The following is a 23,059-nucleotide window of genomic DNA, read 5'->3' as shown; positions in this document are numbered from 1 at the left end:
CATATGTTCATGTGTGACACCGTTCACATTCGCTTATCTGTTACACATGGTAACATCACCAGTAGATCTAGACAATGATTAATAAACACATGCTTATGATATAGTCGCAATCGAACAATGGACTCTTTGTAGAGATTTTATCACTTCCGGTAGAGTAGTACATGTTTACCCTTTTCGCGAACACCTGGTGTCATCACTGATTTTCAGTGATCCATTCGTATCATTTCCACCACTATTTCTCCTTTAAGGCCAATGGAATATGTTTAATCAGATAGTTGAGACTGGATATTCTATAGCGATAACATTTTATATCAGGAACTGGTTTTATAGCTTTTATTTACACTATGATATGTCTTCAAATCTGGGTCAAGGAAAAAGGTGCATTTGTTGAGTCACAGTGTAAAGTGCATTCGTGCTTCACGTTAACACCGGCGCTTGTCTATTCTTGTTGTTCATTATGACCTTGGCTTATCTCCACAACTCGACTACTTCGGTGAAGGCTTGACGTGTGTAACATCGAGCTCGCTGTTTGTTGCATACGGTAAGAAACACACAGGGCTTATTTCAATTTTCGCTAAGCATTTCATAACTATTTCAACATGTGTTATATAGAGGAATTGCTAGAAATGGCTGAGGTGTATCATATTTATACGAACAGGACAAAATGAGCGTGAATTGTTTTCGAAGTGTTTTCATTAGATCAGCATATTCATTCCCCAGTTGTATGAAAAAGAAAAGAAACAAGAAAAGGATGATGCGAGGCATAGTCACTACGCCAGAATGCCATCGGCTTGTGGCAGGAACGTGTCAGTCTTGTATCAGCACGAAACAAGATCAGCGAAGGAATCCAGTTCATGCTTTGATTGGAAACACTATCTTTCGTAAATAGACCTCACGTTAAAACGTAAAAACAAGTAATGTTGACAGTGCATGTATTTTCCATTTCCATAAGTCCCAGTGGTTTGTCTGGCTGAGACAAACGGGTGACTAAACACTTGAGTAATGACCCACACCATCGAGCAAACTGACCTGCATTTAGCCAGATCACAGTCCGATATCATCCGTTTCTATTCAGTTTCCTCTTCCTGCACAATATAGGGTTAACCCTTTCTATTCCGAAAGTGGCTGATTATTCAGTTTTCAAAGGCTGAAAACAGAGATAAATAGTATTTTTCGTTTTCATATAGGCATGCAGCTTATTATGAATAGCTTGGCTTGCAGGAAAAGCAGAAATAATGTAACCAATAGTGAAGAGAGAACATATTGCACACCGACTGCGTATTTTGACAGAATATTCAAAATCTGAATAAAGGACCATGGAGGCTTCAACGACGTCACTGCTGATTGTCGCCAATGTTGCAATCCTCGCCATCTTCATCGGTGTCTCCGTCTATCCTGTTGACGACAAAGACATTCTTTCCCCAGAACTGAGGACGTTTTATGACTATATCATAGGTAACATTCATATATTCGTTTATTTCATCTTCAAATGACTGCTATATATTGAACAACATCATTTGGATCGTTAGTGTATTATAAGAACAATTGCTGTAGGATTATATTATGTTAATATTGCATGATGTAGTTCAATTGTTGCATTACTGTTTGGACGTCCACAGCAAATGATTAAGTGTGATCTGTTGTGTATGGTTAACACAGTATTCTATTTCACAGTTGGGGCAGGGTCCGCAGGGGCTGTTCTTGCGTCCCGTCTGTCCGAGAATCGTGACGTGACCGTCCTGCTGATCGAGGCTGGCGGTGATGACCGGAACCAGAAGACGCTGGATACTCCTATAATGCTAACCCTGAACCAGATGGACAAATTTGACTGGGCCTATTTGACCGAACCTCAGCAACATGCACACGCAGGGCTCATAGATAAGGCAAGGTTAACAAATAGGTCTCTGATGGCACGCACCTCTTTGTTGCCCTATTTTTGTGATGGTCGAAGTTGCAGTTTTTATTAGATAATATATCAATATATTCACATGCACATACAGTTGTATTCGTACATTTAATTGGTGTTTGTATCATTCGTGACTGCACATGCCCTATTTTCGAGTTTCTTGGTTTGCTGATTGAGCATAATTTCAAAGAGCGTCACACGAATCTTGTTCGGGAAATGTTTGTTCAAGGTTACAACATTTAAGGCCCCTTTCAAATAGTGTTATGGCAGACATGTGGATGATATATCCATACTTGACGCACCAGTGACAAAACCGTGATAACATTTGATATATTTTTCATTGGTGTTCCGGGAGATATCTTTGAGATGAATTTCAGAGGGGAGCATGGCCACGTGGTAGAGTCTTGGGAGGAAGCAGTAACCTGAATTATATGCAGTATGTCAGAGGTCATCGCCATGACTACGACAGCTGGGCAGCCAATGGATGTGAGGGGTGGAGTTACAAAGATGTCCTCCCTTACTTCAAAAAATCGGAAGACATACAAATTGACAGACTAAAAAATTCAGGTAACATGTCAATATTACCACCACGTACAGTTCATAATTAGCTGAAATTCGTTCTAGTATTATGCTCTTTTAAATGTAAATTTAATCGCACTTTGAAAAGAACTAAAGGCGAGGCACAATATATCGGGGTGAGGCCCAATGTAACAGAGATTAAAGACTTTCACAACTCAGGTAGATGTGTGAATGTTGCATAACGCTGCACTCAGCAATATTCCAAATATACAGCTAAATAAGTAAGATATCGAGATGAGAACAATGCTAAATATCACGAAATAAACCACGCCTCGTTCGTCATCGTTCTTTGTGTTTTATCGCGTAGCTATCTTAAAAAGGTAAATAAGTAAGACATCGAAATCATAATACTTTTTCTCTTCAGAAGCAACAGAGATAGCTATGCAATCTAGATTTACTACAACTGAATGGACGATTAGCTGATATCGCCTACATACACACTTCAAAAGCATGTGCATCAGTGACAAAATGCAACGTCTCTAATATGAAGAACACCGTGTACTCACAAACATCCGAACAGTTAAAAACTCATAATGTTAAATCGCCATTTTAAAAAAACAAAGGCTATAGGTCGTTTCTGCATCACCCTTTCAACAAGAAACGCTGTGAGAAAGAAATGACGTCATTCTGAAATGCAATGACCTCATCAAAAATGGATGTTATTAAAAAATGGATGACATTATAAATTTCGATGACAAATTGCTGCGAGAAAGGAAACTGTTGTCAATAATAATCAAATTAAGTTAGATATATATTAAGAATTCACTGACGATAAAGTTCATACTTTTTTATGCCAATTAAATGAGTGGCGGGTGCTACCGGTAGGGTCGAACATACTTACTCATTCGTGAAAACCTTTTTTTCATTGAACTATTTTGCCTTTTACGCCCAGTGGAATCCGTTTCGGCATATAATCGAGAATTAGTATTCTCTGGTGTTGACGTTTTATTTATTATCAAATGTTTGGCCCTCACTCTATGAAGGTTCATACTCCAATGAACTCACACGAAGTGAAAGTCAATTCTTATAAAAAAAATTATCAAAATTTCTTACCTCAGAGGATGTAGGCCAAGATCTAAACACAATTTTATTTAGTGCGTGTGACTTCATGTTTACACTGACAGCCATACCACAACCAGCTATATCGCGGAGTAAAATAGTTCCTCAAAAAGAGAGGTGACATGAGCGTATGGACGAATAACTTGCTCTTCAGAAACATCTTACGCAGCACATATGTTCAAATCATATCCTCATTAGATGAGAAAGTTTTGTGAAGAACTACCTCAGTAAGTCAGTCACAATGACAGCGTGTCGTAATACATTTACATCAAGTACAAGATGTCAAAATGGCCGACACGATAAACGTGACGGGAGAGATTTCCGAAGTTGTTAATGAACCTGTGGCGGTTACATATGTTAGTCATCGTTGATCAACTGGCCGATCATTGAAAGGTGAATAAAGATGCGTCAAACAGACACTAAGGTAAATTTATAGATTGCTGGAGACGGTCAGTGTCAGCCTGGACACGGATCGAGTCGATACTACGATAGTTTAGATGTGCATGTCTTCGTTTATTCATAAGGATAGGCCGTAGCGAGGATGTTCGTTAACAATCATGCAGTCACGCTCTCTGACATTTCTCAATGTATACTGAAACGCGGAGACCAAGAATAAAGGATCTAAATGATCAGAAAAAACGCTTATGTATGTTTCCGTGCTAGGGAATTCCCAGGGATTTCCCCAGGAATGTGGAAGTAGTCCGGCAGTGTTTACGTCATTTCAAGAACACGGTCTCGTGAAAAACGTATGAACGTCAAATTGTGTCGTTCATACACTTATGAACTTCAATTTCGCGGTCATGTGACCGACCTCTCTTCCAGTGGAAAAGCCGTATATCGTGTAAACTTAAAATTATATTCGCATGACATGAACAATGCCGACCGGATGACGTCAACAATTCACTTGAGCGCGTGAAGTAAAAGGCAACTATGCTTGTCGTAAGAGGCGACTAACGGGATCGGGTGGTCAGGCTCGCTGACGTGGTTGATGCGTGTCATGGTCCAAATTGCGTGGATTGATGCTAATGATATTAATCACTGGATTGTCTTGTCCAGATTCGATTATTTACAGACCGCCGTCATATAGCTGGAATATTGCTGAGTGCGGCGTTAACAAACCAACCAACCAACCAGTCCTCTTTTCATGATAGTTGACAGTGTGTGAATTGTTTTGTTTTTTTGTAATCGAGACATAACGTTTTCTTCTTATTCATCATCAAGAATACCATGGCCGGGGAGGTCCACTGACTGTGACGGAAGTGAACGCAATACCCGTGGCCGACTACTTCGTCAGGGCGGGAACTGAACTCGGATTCAAGGAAATAGACTACAACGGAGAACATCAGGAAGGCAAGTATCTGGGCGAGGGAAGGTGCGTGTGCATGCTCGATTGTCTGTGTCTCCGTGCGTTCATTTCTGTCTGTCCGGCTGTGTGGCGATGTGCGTGGTTGTCAGTTTGTGTGTATATGCCTGTTCCGGAGAGTCCCTGGATGTGTCTTTTTCCACCTGTTAGTTTGTGTGGCTCTGCGTCTGCCGATCTGTTTGCCCGCTTGTCTGTGTCACAGTTGCATGTTCCTGTGTGTCTTTGTCAGTCTGTCAGTTTGGTTTGTCTCTATTTGTGTCTCTGTTCAACGAAATGGATTCCAATCCGTGACCTTATTTGGTACTTTTATCCGACAATTTGTATTTAAGTAGTACGGAAGGAATCGCCTGGCCCAATCGCCCACAACAACCTTTGAATTACATCTTGAGCACCCTATTGATGGAATTCTGCTCATGACGGTTTTCCTTCAAATATTTTCTTAGTCCAGTGGAACGGCCAAGGCGCGTTGTAATACTATACTAAGTTCAGCTGTAACTTTTTCAGGATTTAGTAGATCTCAGACTTCAATTGGGAATGGGGAACGTATGAGCACTTCCAAGGCGTTCCTGTGGCCTGTGATAGACAGACCCAACCTGCACGTCCTGGCCAACAGTCACGCCACGAAGGTAATGTACTTCACCCGTCCACATTCCTCTAGGATACGCATTCGTACATACATCACACACTAGTTCAGTACTGAGTTTGGCCAATTGTTTTCACCAGGTAATGATAAACAAGAAGACAGCAGTTGGTGTCGAGTATGTCAAAGATGGCCGCCTGTACAAGGTTCGTGCTTCAAGGGAGGTAATCGTGTCAGCTGGTGCAATTGGATCGGCACAGCTGCTGTTGCTGTCAGGGATCGGGCCAAAGAAACACTTGGAGGAGATGAAGGTGAGAACTGAGCATCGATCTCTTCATGCAATTTATGTCACAATTTAAATTTGTAGATCAGACTTGCTGTTCTCTCATCACAGATGTACGTCTTCATCCAATATTAGTACATCTGATCACATTTTCAAGGTAGAATGCCACAGCAAACACTGTCCTGAGCATGTTATCAGCATCCGTGTGGTATGGTTCTCATTACGGTACATGATTGTGTTAGGAATAACAATTTTATCAATATTTCGGTTACATCATGGCGTGTCAGCATGTCTTAGATAAAGCCCACACAAACACAGATCCTAAAGGGTTTGCCCAAACTGACACCCCGACGCTGCATGTTTCGAACAGATGCAACATATATCCCTGTGACCATTTTCTGACACAGCATTATGTAATATTGAGGCGAAGGTCGCCTTTCTATGAATTAATAAGACATTCTTTTGTCGTGTCTTAATCACATTAGTTTTAGAGTAACTTCCGGGTATGGTCAAAGGTCGGTTTAGGTCACACGAAAAATATAGCTCAAACCTCATCATTTTGGTTAACCGTTATTCAAATAAACTCGACAGGACCCTTTCCATATTCATAAGGCATATTCTGCTAAAGAAGAGACGATTGTACGATTCCTACTTTTTCTTGAGCATGTGTTTAAGAATCACTATCAATTATTGATGATACCAGGTGTTCTTGAAAAGGTGAGAGTATCCTACCAGAAGAGAATTGATCAAGAAAAGGTGTATAATGAATAACGACGTTAAAATACTTGATAGTATTTTTTTACAAGATAAGCGTTAGACTTGAACATTGCATACTATTGTAGATTTACGAGTGCTTCAGTAATAATGCTGCAATCAGCACATCCAGGACCATCTAGGATATTATATCTCCATTCTGTAATAACAAATACCCTGGAACCATTTACCACTTCAATGTTTCGGAAGCCATATACCACCCCTACCCTCTGTCCCTTACCCATGAGTGCAATTGATTGGACGGGTACTTAATGCTCTTTAGCCAACTCTTGCGACTCGGCTTAAGAGTTGTCACATTAAATAACAGTCATTTATTTACTGTGTGAGATTAATTTCCTTCATTTGTGTACCTAGAGCGTGAACAAAATACATGTAGGTTCTTTAATTACTTCTTATTGAGTGATATGCCTTCGTCTTCTGTTCTAAACGTACCAACTGTCAATTCAAGTTGTAGATAAATAAAGTCCCAAGTGTGTTATAGAATGTCCCCATGAGAATTCCGGGTTAGAATAAATCCCAAACAACCTATGCTGTTCTGAATAAGCGCCTTACCGATTTATCGAAAACTCAATTACACAAATACTATCAGGTTTCAGCATCCATTGTGTTAAACAAGTCTTACTTTCTGACTTCTAATGCCAGAGGATTCCGGGTTAGAATAGATCCCCTGCAACCTATGCCGTTCGTAAGAAGCGGCTTACCGATTTATCGAAAACTCAACTACAAAAATACTATCAGCTTTCAGCATCCATTGTGTTCAACAAGTCTTACTTTCTGACTTCTAATGCCAGAGGATTCCGGGTTAGAATAGATCCCCTGCAACCTACGCCGTTCTAATTAAGAAGCGGCTTACCGATTTATCGAAAACTCAACTACAAAAATACTATCAGCTTTCAGCATCCATTGTGTTCAACAAGTCTTTCTTTCTGACTTCTAATGCCAGAGAACCAGTAACTTGAGGCATGAGGCTTCTACTTATTGCCCTTTGTTTCTTATAATTATGGAAATGGTTTTGTCACTTGTATTACAATATCCAGATTCCAGTTCAAGCTAGCCTCCCAGTTGGCGAAAGCTTACAGGATCACATGATCCTCGTCATGGTGTCGAAAATTCAGAAGCCTATTGGCCTCACGGAAAGCAAATTAGACTCAACCCTTGCTTCAATCCAATATCGTGCATTGAAATCAGGTAAGTTCTATTTCCCTAAAGGATTTATTCAAGCATATATCCCTCATGTATTACCAACTAGGCGAACTTTAGTGTGTATTTTACTGAACAAAGAGGTGGCACGGGTGGCCCAGTCGTCTCAGGCGCAGCGATTTGCTGTGCAGAGTTGCATCCCCTGGGCACGCCAGAAACCTATGATTGTGGGTTCGAATCCTGGTTCGTTCCGATTATGTTTCTAGGTTTGTCAGCACTATAACCGTGCTCGTGGGTTTCACGGAAGTGGTAAACGTCTGAGACCTGCATCACTTCAGGCTTTCCCCCCACAGTAAGCTGAAACGTCGCGATATAACTGGAATGCTGTTGAAAGCGGCGTTAAAATCCAACTCACTCACTCCTGAACAAAAATATTTTACATTTTATTTAATCAAACGATTTTATCGCGAAAGAAACACATCTTCTTAGTGTTTACGACGTCTGTTTCGCACCATTCGTGGTGTGGCAGGCCAACGAACACGAAACTACACAATACGTCATATTTAAAGGACGTTGGTGTTTAACTCCGCACTCAGCAATATTCAATCGATATGACGGCGGTCTGTAAATAATCGACAATCCATTGATTGATATCATGAACATCGGTCTACCCAATTGGAATACAATGACATGCAGTAACTAAGTCACCGAGTCTGCCCACCCATCTCGTTAGTCGCCTCTTCAAGATTCCAACCAATATATGGGGGTCATATTGTGCAGTTATATCCAAGTAATAAGAATTCAGAACCAAAAAGGTTCAGCACCAGAACATCATTCATAACACAATAGTACTACAATATTACATTGTTACAATAAAGTCAGTTTTACTCAATTTTGTCTTTCTTCTCATCATGGCATGAGCACCAAAACGCCTGTACGCACAACGCGGGTTGGTAAGAAATACTTGAGATGAGTTCGCATGCTTGCATGAGGATTGAGTACAATAAGCCCAGGTCACAACAACGACAGAAACTCAGTTCTCCGGTTCCTTTGGTTGAAAGCGTAACTGCTGGCAACAAAACCGTGTTGTCTAAGTCGGAGTCAGTGTATGAATAGCTGTGAACAAAACTTGTGGCGCGGCTCACTTACGAGGTTGAGAGGTGGTTGTCAACATTTTGTGACTGCTGAGTCATGTGTATTAAAAGCAGGGGGCGGTTCTTGTCGATGTCTTCTTGGAAACCTTTGCTTTTTTCTGTGAAGAGCGAGAATGGAACACCTGATGGTTCTATATATCTTGCAAAACAGCATCTTCTGTGATTCTTTTCAACCAACAATTCCACAAAGTACACTTCTTTTCAGTTGTGGTTTCTTGAATGTACTGCTGTCAACATCACCAAAGAACAGGCAGGAATTTTAGTGAACGATCCTACTTGTTACGTGGGTGGAAAAGGAGCTTCAGAAGACAATTTCGACATTTCTTAAATTTCTGCATTGTTGAACGTGACGGTTTTCTCAGGTTCTGAAAACACCTTGGTCTACAGTTGTCGTTTTGAGAACATCATGGTTGAAGGGATATATTCCATATTTCGGGAAACAATCCTGCAAGTAGTAGGTGCATCAAGATAAGCCTTAGACTTCAAGCCATACACTAAATACCCGTCGACACCCGAGGTTGTGTTCTCACGCATGTATTTGTGATGCATGTTGTTCTAATTCCTTCGAATAGGACCAAAGTACCCAGGATCCCTCGGCTGAAGAAAATGTGAAGTGTTGGCCGGCAGTACAAACAGAATGATATTTATCTCTTATCCCAATCAAATGAAAGAAACTCTGATGTGGGCAATATATCCACCACAAGCAAAAGCGAGGAGCCCTTTTCCATAATCAAAGGAATCTCTGAGATTCCGACAATATGATGAAAGTTGTAAAACGTTGACAAAAAGGCTTGAGCTATTGGAATATTGCTTGACAAAAAGGAAAAGTTGACTGTTGAATATATCCGTATATTGATGTCACCTCACCCCATACAATATTTTCTTTCATTTGTGACAAACTGTAATGAACCTCTGACGATAGAGATGTAACTATATTTATGGTCACCACGTTTTGATAAATGCCCCATGGATCTAGGAATATATTTTCCTGTGTGGGACAGTGATGTGCAAAGTTGGAAAATCAATGTTTTTGTCTTTAAATGTAGGTCTTTTCACATCAAGCGGGGGTATGGAAGCCATGGCGTTTGTGAAGACGAAATCCGACGAGCCAAGTCCAGACGTTCAGTTTCACTTTGTCTGTGCTTCGATGGACAAAAGTCTGGCCCGTCTGTTTAACTTTGACCAAAAGGTAAGAGTGCTTTATTTCCACAGGAATCACAACAGGTGCCCCGTATCCATGCCCCCTTTCTTTGGCAAAACAGCCGACCAAACAGGGCACAGTCATTAGGGCCCTATGTTGATTGAGTGTTACCTTGCCCCGATTGAGTGAATAAATGTGATCCAATTCTATAATGACACATGTATTAATGGCTGAGCAATGGGCAAATATGACATTTTTAATATGTGACCAGCTTTACATAATTCTGTGGGACTATAAAGCACCGTAGCTGTGGTCTTTAATGAATAAGGCTTGTGGTTTCAGGGGAGACCGACGGATGGACGGACTACACACGCACACTGCCACGACATAATCTCGCTTGTCTTGAAACGTCCCTTCCCTTAAATAACGATCATCAACTTCTTGTTTAGATCGTTGCTCATTTCAACTGGACGTCGGCTGAAGATGGTTTCACAATCTTCCCAACTTTACTCCGTCCAAAGAGCATGGGGACAATCCGCCTGAGAAGCACCAACCCATTCGAGCATCCTATCATCGAGCCCAACTACCTGTCACATCCCGATGACGCCAAGACTTTAGTTAGAGGTGAAAACAATTCCAGTTATCAGGGCCTTCAAGGGCAAAGCAACTACTTTTAACAAAGACGTATTGCGGGTAAACCAATCACTTTTAACAGGGTCATAATTCGAGTAAACCAAATACTTTTAATGGGAACATACTTCGGGTAAAGTAACAACTTTTACCAGGGGGAGTATCTTCTTTTAACAAGAACATACTGCAGGCAACGCAGCATCCTTTGCTATGGATCTAGTTCTGTTGAGGCAACATCATCTATAAGGGATCATGTATATTTGTCCATCCATAAGTAGATGACAGATGTCACAACCAGAACAAAGTTAACATCAGGTGCAGCGTTGTAGAATTAGAATTCACGCTCATATTTTTGTTAATGAAATTAGCACTTTTCTACGAACTATTTTTGAACTACAGATAGTCAAGCTGAATTAATAACGCTTTGCTCAAAAATATACCTTGGAATATCAAATAGATCAAATGAATTTAAAAGACATTTTTGTTCAACAGGTGTTCGCATCGTCCAGAAACTTCATCAGACAAAGGCATTCAAGGAAATAGGAGCCCAGCTTGAAGACACACCCTTCCCGACATGCAACACTATGAAGTATGACACTGATGAATACTGGGAGTGTTATGTCCGGGCCCTGGCTACAACAGTCTACCATCCGACCACCACTTGCAAGATGGGGAAACCAAGCGACCCAACTACAGTGGTGGATCCTCAACTGAGGTGGGTGACTTTGGAAAACTTCAACTATTCTATTTCGTTGTGTTTTCACCAATCTAAAATGATCTCCAGGATTTGTTTGTCTACAGGTCAACTACATGAATATCACCTTGAATTTTTGTAGCTCTGATCACATCAGAGATCAGCAACTTTCATGGACATTCAGCTAATTCTTTTAATGCTTTTGTGGTCGTTCCGTGCTTGACTGATAGGCGCGGGTAAACTTGCCTTCGTGTTATGTTGGTATTTAAAGTCTATTAGTTTGTAAATGTATTTAGAAAATAACAAACGTATCAGAGCATCCTGATACGTATATAAACCGAGCTGTGACGGGACAACCAGAAGTTAGTTTATTATCCGTCTTTCAAACGTTAACCTGTAGGTTTATGTTGTATGTGATGTCCCCAATGTTGTCCGACGTTGGTCGAACATGCACTAACTGACTGTCTCATTATTGGAGAAAAGTGTATGTTGGAGGACGAAAAACAAAGTAGTTGCTGAAAGCTGACTCGAAGTCGTCAGTTTAATCTGAATGTCGGTTTCAATTTAATATTTTGCAGAGTGAAGGGCATTGCTGGACTGCGAGTCGCGGACGCCTCCATCATGCCGGCCCTCGTGTCAGGGAACACAAACGCCCCGAGCATCATGATTGGAGAAAAGGCGGCGGACATCATCAAAAGTAGCAAATAAGGATAATCTTGCTTCCGCATTTTAGATAGATCATCTATCTCTCTATCTCTCTCTCTTATTATTGCATATCTATCTATTATAACATAAAATATGCTTATAAAACGCTTTAGTTATCGTAAACATCACATAATGTTCTTCGATGATTGTTTTCAATCTGGAGTAAAAATTAAAAATACTTTCCTCAAAACTGTTTGTGTTCTCATTCGTGTGGATTTTCCATCAGGACAGCACAAAGAACATCTAATCTGTGAGTGAATGAATTCTGTGTCGTTTCTAGCAATATATTCTGTCAGGACAGGAGAGACCAAAAATGGGCTTCACATGTTCACACGTGAAGAATCAAAACAAGGTATTATCACCCCATCTAAAACATTACGTCAAATTCACAATAGAATACACAATTTCACATACTACTTTGAAAAAAACCAAGTGCAAATCGCATTTTTCAACCATGCGCCACAAGAATAGAAGTTGGATTTGTATTATGCATCCACTGTCTGTGTACAGCCTTCGTGACACAATTAGGATGATCTGCCTTCCTTAATAGCCGCATGCAATTTGATGGCCTCAAAGGTCGAGAAATACAGTGTTTCAGTTACTGTCAGTTGTCCACACTGACTTTTGTTCTCTCGATTGGTGACACCATTTTTTGTTGGTTTACACCACTGGCAGTAACATTTCAGCTGTACAATCGGGTCTTGGCCAGGAAACCCAGTGATTGATATTATATACAACGTCCCATGCTGGCAGCCTACATTGACATACAAACCATGTTCCTCAATATAATACTGTGACGATGCGCCCTATATTCTGTACATATCGGCCCATCAGAAACCAAAGGACATGCTTGCTCCCACCATTTGTTCAAATTTGAATCTGATTTGTTAAACGTTGTATGGAAACCACGATTGACAGACCCGTGAAGATCCGGGGTAGAATAGGTCTTCAGCAACCCATGCTTGCGTAAAAGGCGACTAACGGGATCGGGTGGTCAGGCTCGCTGACTTGGTTGATGCATGTCATCGGTCCCAATTGCGTGGATCGATGCTCATGATGTCAATCACTAGATTGTCTTGTCCAGACTCGATTATTTAAAGACCGCCGTCATATAGCTGGAATATTGCCGAGTGTGGCGTTAAACAGCAAACAAACAAACATATTGAAACACCGATTAAAGTCCATTATTTTGTCATGTTTGTTCCAAATGTAATGAAAGTCCGAAAATATTTAGTAAGTAGTGTGTCTTAAGATATATGTTCTCTTTTTCGCGATTTATTAAAGATTGACGTTGATCTGACCTTTGCACATTGACCATGCCTCTAATTCTTCTCAAAATCGAGTCTCTGCTCTGTGAATATACCAGTAGACCAATGAATCTTAAACTGTTTTCATCTTACCAATGATGCCCTAGGCCTTCATTTGCTCAAAAGGCTCGAATCCGATTTTTCATTATTGCTGTTACAGTATTAGCCTTATAGAAAAAGTCTTTTTTGTGGCTACTGCTCAGCAATATTTGCTCAAAATGAAACGGGTGCTCTTGAATTTTCTCCAAATGCGTTTTGGGCCCTTTAACACCTATTCCTCACATTTGTTCACTGTCGAAGCTTAACCTTGGCATGTATGTGTCTCACTATGATGACATCAAATTTGTTTAACATATTTTGTGAGGATTTTAGTGTTTTTGTCGAACAATTGGAAATTGTTTGGTTTTGGAAAAGCGATTCTCCTGAGAAGGAGTCTTGGAACTTTGGTGTAAAGTAAATTTAACAGTCGTACGTCGCCTATAGTGCAACAATATTTTACAAAATATACTGAACAGCATTGAAAACGCACAAGCAATAAATCTTGAAATATTACAAAAACAACTTGAGCAATGACCGATTTTAAGTAGAACAGACATAGACGGATAATTAAGGAAGACGACAAAGGAAACAGGAATACCACACAGTAATAAAATTTACGTCATCAATGTAAGGAAGACACATAGGGTTTAAATGAAAAATCATTATCTGGTATGTCCACCACTGGCAGCAACACAGGCCATACAACGTCTTCTCATTGATCGAATAAGTCTGCGAATAGTGTTCTGGGTCATTCCACTCTTGACGTAGTGTATCTTCAAGTTCTCTCAGGTTCTGTACTTGCGGACGACGTGAGAGGCGTTGACCCAGGTAATCCCATAGATGTTCAATTGGCGATAGATCGGGTGACAGGGCTGGCCATGGAAGTAGAGGCACATTATTGTTCGCTAGGTACTGTGTTGAAACATGTGCTGTGTGCACTCTTTCATTATCTTGCTGGAAGGTGTGCATATCCTGGTGCTGATGAAAGAATGGGATGACGTGATTTGCCAATATGTTATTCCTGTAGTAAAGGGCATTAACTCTTCCACGACAAACATGGTGCTCTGTTCGATGGTTATGACTGATGCCGTCCCACACCATGACACTCCCTCCCCACCATCGATCTGTCTGTACAACACAGTCATTGTGGTAACGTTCTCCACGTCAACGCCACACTCGCAGTCGATCGTCAGCATTCCGTAAATGGAAACGGGACTCATCAGAGAACAGCACACCATGCCACTGCCGCAATCTCCAATGACGATGCCTTTTGGCCCAACGCAGACGTTCATTTCGATGTCGATCAGTGAGTATGGGTCAAACATAGGGACGTCGAGCACGTAGCCCTGCTGAGCGGAGACGTCGACGTACGGTGTCAGCGCTGATCAAACCCCGTCGGCCTTGTACGGTTGCTGCAGTCCTGGTAGCCGGAAGTGTACGATCACGAAGATGCCGACGAACAATATGGCGATCCTGACGAGGTGTAGTTACACGACGTTGACCCGGACGTGGTCGATCTCTGGTGGTGCTTGTCTGCTGGTATCTGCTCAGTAGCCTAAGGACTGTTGAATGATGGCATTGAAACCGTTGTGCAACGACTCTACTTGACGTACCAACTTGAAGCATGCCCAAGGCACGTTCATGTTCCCTCTGCTGTGAATCTTGGCATTTTTGTGTCAGTACCCTTTACGTCTGCAGCAACAAGTGATGTGGCTTTTAAAAGTCTGTCTTTTATAGCCCTATTCTGCATGCTTCCCGTGAAAGAAAATACGTTTTCCATGAAGTGCACGCAATTTGTTGCGTTTTGGCGATGTCGCTCACAAAAAAATTAGAAATGTGTCTTGATGAGCTGTTCTTCTTCATGCTTCGTCCAGAACGTCGTTTATTACTCATTCACTTATATATTTTCGAATAAAAATACATCCATTTTTATGGTGGTGCGTTTTCAGTGCTGTTCAGTATATATGTACATTCATTCCATACTTTTGACCTCAGTATTCATGCTGGAACTATTTAAGGTGCAATGCTGACAGAAATTGTATTGAGCTGCTGCCCTTGTTGACATCTTAAACTGTTGACTACAAGTACATATCCATGCCAAGGCACCATATTTGGTCAATCAGAAGGAAATTTAACTTTGGCTTACATTGGCGTGACAATACATTTTCTTGGTCGTAAAATTCAATCGGCTCTCAGGCGTATTTCCTGCTAGGGTATTTGAGTAGCGTGTTAAAAACGAGGTTTGGTCCGCCATTTTTTTTTCACGAGTGTTTTAACAGGAATACCGATTACATTGCTTTGTGCAAAACGCCCCAGATATATATCTTGTGGTTTTGTTATTATGGACAGGACAACCCAATGACTGGAAACGTAAACAACAATCCTCACAATCACTCATGACGTCCAGATCCAATTCAATTGCCTGTCAACAGGAATGGGATGCCTGGGTCCTATTCTGAACGAGGCTAATTATTAAGTTTTCAAAGAATGATACATTCCGGTTCCTCTCGATGAGTTGGCTGGATGGACGTGACAATGTCAACCTAAGGCAACACTTTTCTTATCCCCCGCCGCGCGAAAGCGCGAAGCGGGGGATATAGTATTCACGACCGTCCGTCCGTCCGTCCGTCCGTCCGTACGTACGTCCCACCTGTTTGTTGCCGCGATATCTCAAAAACTAAACACTGGATTGTCTTCATATTTGGAACTATGGTGTATATACAGACTCCGCAGACACCAGTCGGTTTTGGTGACCTTGACCCCATTTTCAAGGTCACAGCAGGCATATCTGCTTTTGGAGTTGGAAAACGGTGTTGCCGCAATATCTCAAGAACTAATCTCTGGAATGTCTTCATATTTGGAACTATGGTGTATATACAGACTCCGCAGACACCAGTCGGTTTTGGTGACCTTGATCCCATTTTAAAGGTCACAGCAGGCAAATCTGCTTTTGGAGTTGGAAAACGGTGTTGCCGCGATATCTCAAGAACTAAACACTGGATTGTCTTCATATTTGGAACTATGGTGTATATACAGACACCGCAGACACCAGTCGGTTTTGGTGACCTTGACCCCATTGTCAAGGTCACAGCAGGCAAATCTGCTTTTGGAGTTAGAAAACGGTGTTGCCGCGATATCTCAAGAACTAATCGCTGGATTGTCTTCATATTTGGAACTATAGTGTATATACAGACACCGCATACACCAGTCAGATTTGGTGACCTTGACCCCATTTTCAAGGTCACAGCAGGCAAATCTGTTTTTGGAGTTGGAAAACGGTGTTGCCACAATATCTCAAGAACTAATCGCTTGATTGTCTTCATATTTGGTAGTATGGTGTACAAATACTTGTTATTTCTTGGTTTACGGATTTCACACTCATTTCAAAGTTGAGACCGGCCAATTTAAAAAAAAAGAAGAAAAAAAAGCCTCTCACATTTCTTTTACTTGTATTTTGTCCTAAAAAGGTAGGTAGGTATGAACAAAAATATCCTGGAGTAACAAAAGTAAAATAACTCAATTTTTCACTCAGCTTGTGCACAAATGGCAAAATAACAACAGTATTCATATCATGGGTGGAAATGCATGAAAGACGCTGCTATTTTTCCAGCATGGGCAACGTTTAACTCTTTCAACACCAGCCTACCAGAAGATTACTGCTGTGACACCAAGTTCCCAGAGATTCTTTTGTGATAGATGAAGTCAACATTTATCAAGGAAATTATCAGCTTGCAAAACATCTTGTACGAGGGGTGTTCATTAAAGGTTTCCCCTAAACCACTTAGGGTTATCATATTTGGTTGAAATCTCACATGTGTAATGATACATGTATCTTTGGGTTATGTCTGAATTTGCAGCACCGAACTATTAGTCCTATACTTTTACAGGTGTTATGATCTAGTAGGGTGTGACAATGGAGCCAGTAGAATACCGAGCAGTGATTAGGTTTTTATATTTGAAAGGTCGCACACCAAAAGAAACTTTCGATGAAATTTAAGCAACTTATGGGGAAGATGCCCTATCATATGACGTTGTTGAACACTGGCATCGCCAGTTCAAGTGTGGTCGGACATCTGTGGAAACAGCTGCCATTTCTGGTCGCCCCCATTCAGCCATTGATGAGGACACTATCCATAAAGTGGAAACCGCCATTTTGGCAGACCGACGTATAACTGTTCGCCAGTTAGCACAAGATGTCAAGATCAGTGTAGGGTCTGTGGAAAAAATCATCCATGACAATTTGAACATGCATAAGGTGTCTGTACGATGGATTCCCAGGCTGCTTACACCTTTCCAAAAGCAGGAACGAGTCAATTGCTCAAAGGATCTTTTGGACATGTGCCCAAAAAAACAGGCAAACGTTTTTGACAGACTTATCACACAGGATGAAACACGGGTCCGTCACTATGATCCTGAGACTAAAGTTCAGTCGATGCAATGGAAGCATGTGGAGTCACCACCCCCAAAGAAGGCACGTGTCCAACCCTCTGCAGGCAAAGTCATGCTCACGGTGTTTTGGGACCAGCACGGAGTAGTGATGATGGATTTCTTGGCAAAGGGTACCACAATTACAGGAGCTTATTATGCTTCACTGCTGCGGAAATTGAGGGACGCTATCAAGCTTAAGAGGCGTGGCATGCTGACCAAGGGTGTCCGTCTCCTGCAAGACAATGCTCCAGTACACAACAATCATGTTGCCCAGACAGAAGCGCGGTCCTGTGGCTATGAAATCCTTCCACATCCTCCTTGAAATATGGCATTATTTAAATAATTCATTAACAACTTAATAAAGTTCGTTTTAAATAAAAATAATGAAAGCTAAAACATTCATAACGTCCAGATTAAGGACCAATGAAGCGAAAACGTAACGATTTTCGGCAAATATAAGATTTCATAAAATGAACTTACCTATTTCTTTTTTATTTTCATTTGTTTACGTTGTTGGAACATTATTTTAAATAGGATTACAAATAATATCTGTCATCAGCCATTTCCCGATGATAGTGACTGTCCGCTCACTCCGTTTTCAAAGCTTCGTATGAATAACACATACGTCGAAGCCTGCCATGTCAGTATACATTAAAAAAACTTATATTGTTTCACCGACATAATCTGCTACAAGGTTCGTGATTGGTCAAATTTAAGCACGTGACCTAAGGAAGCCAATCAAATTACAGCAACGGTAATTTTCAGACTTTGGCGAAAGATTTGGCTTAAATCAAGTTATTCTGAACGTTTTAAGCATAAATCGCGATCTATATTAAAAATATGGAAATTTATTGATGCATAGTGCTAGGTTACAAGCTGTGACAAAGATTTCTTATGCATATATTTTGGCATTAAAGACATCGAGTACGAGCCGAGAAATCGAGGCAATGAAAGCCGAGATGTCATTTTACTTACGATAACACGCGATCGCACGAAAAGATGGAAAAAATAACTTAGATGTCAGTTTGGTAACTTTTAGATATTTTTTCGTTGATTTTATTACTTTGTAAGATTTGCTTGAAACGTCTTTATTTTGCTGTTTGACATGTTTGATGAGGACCCGTTGTCGAAGTGTTTCCGAGAATTTATTTTCACTAACATTTCGGGAAATAGTGTCCAGTAAATAAATTTTTAATCTATAGATAAAAAATAATAAAATCAAATGGAATACGTATTTCAGACATTGTGAAATGTGATAGATTTAATAAATGAATGATATGACAAGTAGGTTAATAAAATTATAAACTATTTTGATGTGAGTTGGTCGGTCTACCCTGCGGTGTGAGTCATGGCTTCTTGACCGGCCAACAGTGTTGAAAAAGTTAAACTGGTCACCACTGCGCTTTGCGTTGACAAGCTCTGATGGTATTAGAGAAGGATCCCAGCAAGAAATATCAGAGTGACTTCCCTTTGCTTTACGCTCGACGAGGAAATGAAATCTTTTTTGGTTTGAACTTTTTGACGAAAAGATCGGCGGTAATAAAAAAAGGGTAATTTTAACATTTGGACTTTGAAAGAGCGGCGCATCCTTAAACCAAGAAATAAAAGTGTCGCCTAAGCCGCAGACTGTCGTACCTGGCACTGGCATAACGCAACAGCACACACACACACACAGGCCCCTGAAGAAGGAAAGTGATACAACTGAAAAACTGGACCCATATATACTCAACAACAAAAGTTCCTGTGACACCAATATTTTAGTATTTCATATTTTTCAAACAGGTAAAGTTTGGTCTTCAATATTGTAATACATGTATGGAATCAAGTCACAAAAACCCAACTGCTACAGAAAGCGTGCATTCCATACAAAAGTTGACATTTTTATGCACGCCCAATGCATTTCACTATCCAAGAATGGGTATAAAAACATGTGCGTTAACGGGATTCCATATGCATTGTTTAGCATCGTGACAACAACCACGCAGAAAAACAACAAAATTACGCAATTATTCAACATTACGAAATGCCACGCCTGTCCGAAAATGAGCGTCTGCGAGCCATTGGTATGCTTGAAGCAGGATCGAGTCAAAGTGATGTTGCAAGACAATTTAACGTCCACAGAAACACCATTTGGTGATTATGGCAATGTTGGCAACAGACGAATGCAGTCAGAGACCATCCTCGGAGTGGCAGGCCACGCATAACCAATAATCGACAAGACACCTGGATTCGAACAACACACGTACGAAGTCGATTCCAGCCAGCAACAGTGACTGCAAGAAGCATCCCTGGCCTCATATGTGCAGGGACTGTAGCCAGAAGACCTACCAGACGTCCCATTTTGACTGGAAACCACCGTCAAGCACGTCTACAGTGGTGCAGACAGCGTCTACGCTGGACGGCCATGCAGTGGGGATAAGTTCTATTCACTGACGAGTCTCGTTTTCACCTCAGCCACAGCGATGGACGGATTCATGTGTACCGACGTCGAGGTGAACGTTACGTCAATCATTGTGTCAAGGAAGAAGATCGGTTCGGGGGCGGCAGCGTTATGGTATGGGGTTGGATTACAGCAAGACAGAGGACCCGTTTGATAGTGGTAGAGGGAAATTTCAATGGACAGCACTACCGCGACGAGATCATCGGCCCTGTTGTTCTACCGCTTTTGCGTCGTCGTGGCCAAGGCATTACCTTTCAACATGACAACGCCCGGCCTCGTATGGCTCGACTTGTACAGGATTCTCTTTAAAAAAAACAACGTGAATGTCATCCCCTGGCCGGCTCGCTCCCCTGATCTCTCACCAATCGAGCACATGTGGGATGAGTTGGATCGGCGCCTTCGACGTCAACCACGTGTTCCACAGACACTCCAGGGACTTCAAAACATGCTCCAGCAGATATGGACAGATATCCCACAGGACTTTGTGGGACGCCTGGTCCATTCCATGAGACGAAGATGTGTTGCTTGCATCTCAACCAGAGGTGGACACACACGCAATTGATTTGTAAATTGACATTTTGGCATGTTCATGCTTTTTTTTTTATAAAACACGCGTTTTCTGAAATCAGTATGGCAATTACAGCATTTGAACACTTACAGGAGTCTTTTATCTGTTGCAAACCGAAATTGTTTCAGATTTGGTAAAAAACAACTATGCATTAAATCTTATTCAAGGTCACAGGAACTTTTGTTGTTCAGTATATATTTAAATAGACAAGGTACGTCACTCGCCATCTTGGCCGAAGTTGAAATCGGCTGTATCGTTTAAATCAAATGGAAATATATGCATGTCATGTTCACGATACCTCCCCACCTCCCTCCAAATACGACCTGCATGCCACAAACCTTCAGTTTTGGCAATTTATCACCTATATCGAGTGATTATATCGAAATCCTGTTTCAGTCGCGGCTGTGGGTCACGGAAGTAAACAAATAATCTCCGCGCTCAATGGCGTCGAGTGCTGTGTGGTCCGCGCTCCAACCGTAACAAACGCACATGGGGATACCAATCAGAGCGTTCGAGGCCACCGAGTGCGGAGATTTTTGTATACTTCCGTGAATTGGCTGATATTCATGCCTAATTTAAGTTAGTATCAAACAAACAGAATAAAATGTTTTTAGAGGGTAAGCTAAAACAATGAAGAGAAACCTCAACTGAAAACAAAACTGATCAAGAAATAAACTGAAAACAAAATTGATAGACCATTCAAAATTTAACTGAAGATGATAATTTGGAATTACCTCTACCGCAAAATATATCAGCTGTAATAAAAACTAAATATCTATGTACATATGTACAGCCAATGTCCAATTGTTCAAAGCACAATCAATCTCCCCCATCCTGACTTTGATGGTGAGGTTTCACGACTTTTTTGACATCCTCCTTCTCAAAGTCTTCACACAAGTTGTATGCATAAACTGCTGAATAATGTTCATACTTGACATTGTACCATTTGGGAAAGCTTGGAACTACAGAAATATCATACCCTTGGTATACACCATCATGGAAAGTGTGCTAATATGCTTTCCAACAAAGAGAGGAATGCCTTCCTGATGCTGCTCTGTTGTAACCATGGTCATGGTTGCCTTTATCAAAACCAGGAGATTTGACCGCAAGTCTGCAAGAGAATGTTTAATGTACTTCCCAGCTTCATTCTTCTTTGAAAAGGAGAAGATCTTGGCATCTTTGTATTTCTGTTTTAGTACTTGTTTCCTGAATTTGAGCTGCGATTCTATGGCCTTTAGCTGTTCTCTTTCTGACAATCTTGTCAGCCCTTCATCTACTTGCTCCTCACTCTGCCAGAGTCCATAGTAACAAAAATTAAAATAAAAATTAAATGTCATTATTCTGAGTGGTATTCATCCTCATATCCAATATGTAATCATGACATCTCATATAAATGTTGACATCAAGCAACTAAAGTTCTTTAACACTAAAAAGTTTTTAAACACTAAAAAAATTCTTACACAGTAAAAAATATCACCATGATACCACTAACACGAACTTGCTGTATTTTGTCTGAAGTCTGTTTTCCACCTGAAATAACAAAATATAATGAATTAGACAAAGTATTAACGTAACTAAATCAATGGTTTTCAAAAAGGAAATCACATTATTTAAGTTGTACCTTCTGAGTATCTCACAATAATGTAAAATATTTAATTATTTTTATAAATAATTTATCAGAAGAGTGTTCCCTGTTTTCCACATTATATCATTTCTGACCAAGTACCTTCTGTACTTTTTAATTAATAATAATTCCTAACAAAATCCAACTCAACTTTGTACTTAAAACTATAAAATAATGAAATTAGAGGATAATATCATTAAAAATTATGGCAAACAGGGCAAGTGTTCCTGGAAATCCCCTTCTATAAATGACATGTAACAACGACCGCGCGATTGTACGGCAAGTAAGTGTGCAAGATTACCTCCCTTGGTGAAACTATAGACCACTCGCTTACCAAACATTTACAATACATTTACGCCAAAATATTAATGAAAATGGTTTGAAAATAAGTCAGATAATGTCTAAGGAACAAGAAAAATACGTTACCTGTAGCGTATATGGCTGTCAATTTGTTTTTCTGTCTAGATTCGTAATTCAAAGCAGTGTAAATTCTTTCGAAGTAAACAACTGGGGAAAAAATGGCGATATACGCGTAATTTATGCATATGACGTATGAACTTTGCTACTAGCCAAGTTCAAGGCTGTTGGAATTTTCCACATGAAAGCGTAAACGACACCGCTGTCAGTGAGGTCAGAATGTACCCG

General features: G+C 40.7%; 1 protein-coding gene and 1 long non-coding RNA gene across 2 annotated transcripts in view; one reads left to right on the top strand and one right to left on the bottom strand.

Annotated features, from left to right (window-relative positions):
- The first annotated feature begins 384 nt into the window (after nt 1–384).
- Nucleotides 385–23,059, top strand: part of LOC124150652 — a 45,633-nt gene continuing 22,958 nt past the window's right edge. Inside the window, exons 1-12 of the mRNA XM_046522622.2 lie at nt 385–541; nt 1,291–1,455; nt 1,675–1,883; nt 2,284–2,473; nt 4,766–4,894; nt 5,412–5,533; nt 5,631–5,798; nt 7,582–7,732; nt 9,885–10,027; nt 10,429–10,603; nt 11,102–11,324; nt 11,882–12,009. Of these exons, the coding sequence (XP_046378578.2) occupies nt 1,317–1,455; nt 1,675–1,883; nt 2,284–2,473; nt 4,766–4,894; nt 5,412–5,533; nt 5,631–5,798; nt 7,582–7,732; nt 9,885–10,027; nt 10,429–10,603; nt 11,102–11,324; nt 11,882–12,009 (1,777 nt within the window). The 5' untranslated portion in view covers nt 385–541; nt 1,291–1,316. The remainder of the gene's footprint in view (nt 542–1,290; nt 1,456–1,674; nt 1,884–2,283; nt 2,474–4,765; nt 4,895–5,411; nt 5,534–5,630; nt 5,799–7,581; nt 7,733–9,884; nt 10,028–10,428; nt 10,604–11,101; nt 11,325–11,881; nt 12,010–23,059) is intronic.
- On the bottom strand, nt 20,755–22,939 carry LOC124150662. Its single transcript, XR_006863263.2, has 3 exons — nt 22,841–22,939; nt 22,251–22,320; nt 20,755–22,079 (listed from the first exon to the last, which is right to left on the bottom strand). It is a non-coding gene; the product is annotated as an uncharacterized LOC124150662 (long non-coding RNA).

Source organism: Haliotis rufescens, unplaced genomic scaffold, assembly GCF_023055435.1.
Source record: "Haliotis rufescens isolate VD_foot unplaced genomic scaffold, xgHalRufe1.0.p SCAF_5, whole genome shotgun sequence".
In the NCBI taxonomy this organism is placed as follows: domain Eukaryota; kingdom Metazoa; phylum Mollusca; class Gastropoda; order Lepetellida; family Haliotidae; genus Haliotis; species Haliotis rufescens.
This window is presented reverse-complemented; position numbering and strand designations above follow the sequence as displayed.